The sequence below is a fragment of the Porites lutea genome, chromosome 7 (assembly GCF_958299795.1).
Source record: "Porites lutea chromosome 7, jaPorLute2.1, whole genome shotgun sequence".
In the NCBI taxonomy this organism is placed as follows: domain Eukaryota; kingdom Metazoa; phylum Cnidaria; class Anthozoa; order Scleractinia; family Poritidae; genus Porites; species Porites lutea.
This window is the reverse complement of record NC_133207.1, coordinates 33553560-33560031: the sequence shown is the minus strand read 5'-3', so window position 1 is coordinate 33560031 and position 6472 is coordinate 33553560. Positions and strand designations below refer to the sequence as shown.

At 35.9% G+C, this 6472-nt stretch overlaps 1 protein-coding gene across 1 annotated transcript in view; it reads left to right on the top strand.

Moving 5' to 3' along the window:
• The first annotated feature begins 424 nt into the window (after positions 1-424).
• LOC140944829 (uncharacterized) overlaps positions 425-6472 on the top strand; it is a 39788-nt gene continuing 33740 nt past the window's right edge. Inside the window, exons 1-3 of the mRNA XM_073393931.1 lie at positions 425-443; positions 548-575; positions 5813-6008. Coding sequence (XP_073250032.1) covers positions 425-443; positions 548-575; positions 5813-6008 — 243 coding nt within the window. The remainder of the gene's footprint in view (positions 444-547; positions 576-5812; positions 6009-6472) is intronic.

Here is a 6472-nt window from a genome sequence, read left to right as displayed (position 1 = left end):
AAATCCCTTGACAAAAACGGTAAATTTACTTCCAACTATAAGACCAGCCCAATCGATTTTGAAACGCAAATTTCCCTCCATAGATAAGCCCCTCCAAAAGTAAACCCCTCAAAAAAGAGGCAGGTACAAAAGTCGGACCGGATCAACTCGGACCGCCAGTCCGGGTCGGATCAACTCGGATCGCATAAAAAAAAATTTAAAAAAAATAAAATAAGACTCGGATCTACTCGGAGCAATCAAAATAATTAAATTAAATCAACAAAACTGAAAGTTTAACCCATTTGGAGGGTAAAAAAGGCCAGATCATCCTTTTTTTCTCCGTGGCTTTCAGGCGCCATTTTGTTTTACTTGTGCCAGTTCCTCTCGGATATGTTATAAACTCGTGGTTGTGGTTGCGTTATACGACGCGCTCTGCTTCACAGATATGGATGACCTCGAGGAAGGTAAAATCTCGACCATCTTTCTCAATGAATTTGCTTCATTCCAAGAAAATGATAGTTTCAGTCGCTTAGAATATATATTTGCTTATTTTTTTATTTTATTGCAGCTTTTTGTCACAAAGCAAAGAAGTTGAGGTAAGCGTGATCATAAGTTATGCGCATAATTTTTGATTAATAAGTGTACTGAATTATTTATGAGAAAAGCATCAAAAGCCTGGTCTGTTGATCGCATTTTGATAGTTACCGAAGAGTGTTTGTTTGTTTGTTCCTGTTTGTTTTTTTTCTGCAGGACTTCTGAAACTTAATTTTAATGATACACTAGTGAGTAGCAGACATACATTTCCAGTGAACATTTTCAACTTGGAAGGAGGAGAAAATAAAAGGAAACTTCCATGCCCCGGGCAAGAATCGAACTCGCGACCCTCCGGTTCAGTGGTTTGAACGTCCGATAAACATGCAGTATTCGGAGGGTCGTGAGTTCAATTCTCGCCTAGGGTACGAAAATTTTCGTTGTCCCTGGCGAGCATGATTTCTCGTCCTTTCAAGTTGAAAATGTTCACTGGAAGTGTATGTGTGCTGCTCACTAGTGTATCATTAAAGTTAATAAAAATAACAATAAAATTAATTTACGCAACCACGAGTTCGTGAGAAAAAAACGAAATGGCGGGTGAAAGTTAAGTGCTACCGACTGATTTTATTTTTCTTTTTATAATCCGAGTTGTTTTTTTTTATGATCCGAGTTGATCCGAGTCCGATTTTATTTTATTTTTATTTTTTTATTCGATTCGAGTTGGTCCGATTTGATCCAAGTTGGTCCGAGTCGATCCGAGTTGATCCGACCTGGACTGGCGGTTCGAGTTGATCCGGTCCGACTTTTGTACCTGCCTTCAAAAAAGGCCTTTGAAAAATATAAGCCCCGGGGCTTATGTTTGGAATTTTACGGTAATTTGCTAGTAACGTACATAACATCACCCCTTCCAGCCTGAGTGATTTTTATCACTCTCAACAATGACCGAGTGATTTCAACACTTCAAAATTATACATGCTAGTCCTGTCCGTAAAGTATTTCGTAATCGGCTGAAAGGGATAGTCTCATTTTCCAACTTTAGTGTTAATCTGTTTTAAATTTATTTGATGTGTCAGTTTTTCGACACTCTAGCGAATTTTTCCCTTATATGTTTTTCGCCAGCCACTAAATATTCTTAATTTTTACTTTCAAGCCATCACTTTCATACATTAAAAGACTATCTTGAGTCTGATAAGCCTCGTTAAAATTATTCTGATAATAAAGTTTTCCGGCGCTTCGCTCCAGACGGCTCTGGCGAGAAAAAATCTTAGAAAACATCTTTTAATTTCGACGTTCACTCTCGTTAGTACTCTGGCGGTTTGAACAGTTGATCACGAATAAAACTAGGCTAAGTGCACGGTGTTGGTGATCACAGCCGTAACAAAACAGGTCAAATTTTGTCATAGTGCAACGTGCTTGCACGATAATAATAAGAAGCCGACGGATAAACGTGCATAGAACCTGAATTCCATTGATCGTACATAGATAGTGCCTTCATAGTGCCTATATCGAGCCTTAACCGTGTTTTCATCGAGCCTTTTTCGAAGAATCGTCGATATATCATCTGAAGAAAAAATTATGGTGTTGAAAAGAGAAAGAATGAATAAAAATAAAATGGCAGAGATATTTAAGCTTCTAAGAAGGTGAATTTTGTATCAACGAAGCATTTTCAGCTACGGAGTTGAGTATATCAGTATTTTTTGTTCTAAAGGTGTAGTGAACTAAGGAAGACGTTTGCCGGAAAAATCAGGCTTTAATCACCAAATCTCATTCCATGCAACATGGCGGTAAAACTACAACCACGAGGATTGCAGGCTCTTATATAAGGACAAATCTCACTTCATATACACTACACGAATTATCACAAAACTCGCAGTTCGAATGTTCCTAGTTCATAGCTCAGTTCGCAATGTCATTTACCACAAAAGGTGTTATCGTCTCTCTCTCTCTTCCGGCTTAAGAAACTTATCTTGCTTAATGGCGCCTTCAACGTGCTTATATGGTGCGCATAATAGCGTGTTAGACCATTTATTACAAAAAGGTGGTCACCAACATCGTGCGCATGGCCAACGTTTATAGCAAATTTCAAGTTATGCTTTTTTTTAAATAGGTGTTGAGATTGTTCATCGGTTAAAGGCTAAAAGAACTGAATTTTCGAAATTCTTGGTAAATCAGTCTCGTCAGTAAGTGCAATGACCAGATTCACCCTTGGGTAGTTTCACCAGGTGATCACTTATAATTGGAATTCTCAACCATGGTCGGAAACGCTACAACAGTTATGCTAATGTTCTCGAGATTAAATCCACCAACTCGACAATTGACTGTCTGGTACCTCGATGATCAGTGAAAAATCAAAGGAAACCACGATATAGATTGTCATTTTAAACTAATGGCTATTACTGTTGCATTTGTGTAGATACTATGAACGAGATCCTGACTTTTAATTAGGGGAAAACAGGTGGGGGTCTTTAAAAAAAAAGGCCATGCCAAACAACTTTGCTCACCAAGTTGTTTTGTTCCATATATCTTGTAAATCTGAAAATGAATTACGGGAAAAATTTGCTTTAGACTCCCTGTACTTAAGTTATTATAACCATCTCACTTTTTGACTTATCTATATTCGAAAATAAACAGCGTATCTCAGTCGAGCTCTAATCCAGTTGAAACAAGGTGTAAATTTATGATGCAAATATATAATTTTGTTTTAATTGCCTGAGTTCCATTGTCTTCTTTTAAATGACACTGGGGTACTTTTAGCTCTACTGAAAACTGCGAAACAGCAGTAAAACTGATACGTTGCTCCAACTATCATAAAAGGTCAACTTGCGATGAATCTTTTCTTACTAGTATTTCAAAAGAACTTATAGATGTTCTTATAACTGATGATTTAATTTTTTGCAAAAATCTTGACGCCAACACAGTAAACGGAAAACTGAAAAAAATTGTTCTTTTATATTTAATAAAAAATATACATTCATAAAAAGAAACTGACACTAAAACATCAGGAGACCTCAAACCGTAAAGCCGCTTATATGAAAAAAAATAGGCCTTTACCGAAAAACCTAAAAAAACACAATGTCAATTCGATCTTTAATGACACTGTAGTGTCACAATAACTCAGAAAATTGAAAAGAAAGCTTATTCACCTATTAAGTAAATATATTCAGAGGGAAATGAAGCTTAAGACCCACAGCATAATTGAAATCAATATAATTAGGTGCTGTCAAATTGTGCTTTCAATTTCTGACACGTTTGACTCTATTGATCTTCAATCACTACTTTGTTAAGGAGACCGCGCAATGACGTAATACAGCATAAAAGGCACAGGACTGGAAATTGTAAAAAAATGAATTAGAGTGGTAAGTGGCACTCATTTTATCACCAGTTGTATACGTTGAAAGTTTCTTTTTTTTTTTTCCTAATAAAATAATTTTGAATTACAGAGGCAACTTTGGAAGCGGTTATCTTTTTAATACAGCTGTGCTATCAAAGAAGAGATGTCGCTGTTTCTCAAAAGACAAGAGCAACTTCCTTAATTTTCGCGAACGGAAAAAAAAAAACAGGGAGTTGGTTAAGCGAGACTTATTTACATTTTCTTACTCCATTAAGATTAAATAACGTGGAACGATGTTAAGATGTTAGTTATAGTATTGGTGAACTTTTGTCAAGGGAACCCAAGGACGGTTTTGTGTGAGACATCGGTTCGAAGGAGAAAATATTGCTTAGAATTTTCTATAGCTTGGGCTCGGCTAAAACTTTCTAGATGACCGTTCCACTCATGTATGATTTTTTAAGCTTACATAATAAATTTCTTACGATTTTCTGAAGCTGATTTTCTTACCCCATTTTTAGCTATAATTCAGCGAAAAAGGTAAACCAGAATTTTTCATTCAAAAGTGTGATGGAGAGAGGGATCTGAAAAATTCTGACCTTGGTTAAAGTTAAAATTGTAACAATATAAAATTTTCCGGTAAATAATTGTGAAGCCTTGTAAATTCGACTAAGGCTCAAGCGTTAGTTTGGCCTGTGATGACCAAATGGAAACAACTTCGATCGCGTCGCTTAGAGTGGATTTCTAGATGTGCCATGAAACTTTTTTGGTTAAAATATAAATTTAATGAAATAAAAAGCAAACTGTTTATTGTGAAAATATGTATCTAGAAAGATGCGATTAGAGTGGCCTGACAAAACAGCGCCATTACAGTAACGCAAAATGGAGGTAAAATAGCCACTTATTATTAATGACAACTTCCCCCACGGGTGATATTGTCAACCTGTAAACAAAACAGAAATTTATAAATATTAAATCATTTCGCTTACATTAAAGCTTTGCTTTGGCCATTTGCCCTTGAAAATGCATAAATAGAATTATTTAAAAGGCTACATTTTTTAAAGTGGAACTCTCAGCGTGCGCTTATCATAACCACACGAAATCCCGCAATCTGTTCTTCTTCAACATGGATTTTCTGGTAGGTAAAGATTAAGCTTTTTAAGCAACTTATCAGCACTTTCTGTTCCTTTCATAACCCTTAATAATTAAAAAAGTTGGGAAGATTATTTCCAGACATTCAATATTTTTAGGTACGGTCAGGATGGTACGACAGGAAAGGCCATGAATTCATTGATTGATTAGAATCTGAATAAATTGTATGTTATGAACGCAGAAGCAAAATCATTTGCTAAATTTTAGTTGTTCTTTTAAAATAATATTTTTAATAACTTTTAATGTTAACTTGTTAAACAACCTTACGAGCGCCCACAAATTGAATAGTAAAAATCTACGATCTGAAATCTCGATTTTAACGATAAAACAGGAGTTTGAAAGAGCGAAAGTTGTCAGGCTAAAATAAACTGCATCAAAAAAGTCAGCAAAAGGCATGCACGGCGAACTTAAGACTACTTGATAGCTTCATTATGTGAGCGATCTCTTCAACATCCGGAAAACGGATTCAGACTACCATTACTGAAAAGCATCCAGTTGCATTATCTGACATCAGAACGTATATTAATTTAAACGGAATCCGCCAAGGAAATGGAGTGATCTTTACACTTTTCAAGGCCTAAAGAGGTACTTATTTATGGGAGCCCTGAAAAATGAATGTCAAATTTCACAAGAATTGTGAAAACACAGCTAAAATTCGGCAAATTTAATATGTAAGATTAATTTTGTGAAATTTGACATTCTAATTCATTTTCTCGGGCTTTTATAAGAGATTTTCTTTGGTGTTATTAAAGATGACTAATTGCATCTTTAGCCCTTTGTCAGCATATTTGTGCTAATATTCATGTCTTTCGTTTTGAGCAGGATATCAACAACTCACCTTCATTTGGACTGTGTAAATTATGGACTTAGTATGTGGCTTGCAACGCAGGCTGGCTTGCTCCACCTTCGGTATTCCTTCAAGTTTTTGTTCTTTCTCTGGATTTTTAACTCCGTCAGTGGAAAGTCAAACAAAGCGACTGTCACCAAAGCCAGATGCTATGCAAACTGCTTGACGAAGGTGAGCCATCTTTCAATAGAGAGGTTAAACCACGTTTACGTCAAACGGGAAACGCGAATTTGTACGTGCACCTGGCCAAGTTTCCCCTTAACTTGTCGTTTACTGTTCATTATTTCTACACATAAATTAGTAGTTTCACACAATTTTTTATCCATAAGTTTTTGAGCTGTTTTTATGTGCTCTTTTTCTATTTTGACAGCTGACTCTCAACTTGAATCTGCCGTTTGCTGTTTGCCGTAGACGTGAAGCTTAATCTCTCTAATATGTACGTTCTCGGCAAGCAGTCGTTTTAAGACGATCTCAGCCATATGTTATCTTTGAAGTAATAGTGTCCCTATGGTCAGTTTCTTGTAGGTTCAAACAAGTCTACCGCGTTTAAGATGATCTCATGATTATCATTTTTACTTCAATGGTTGATTTTGAAAGAAATAATCACCATCACTTTAATAAGATGAACAAATTAT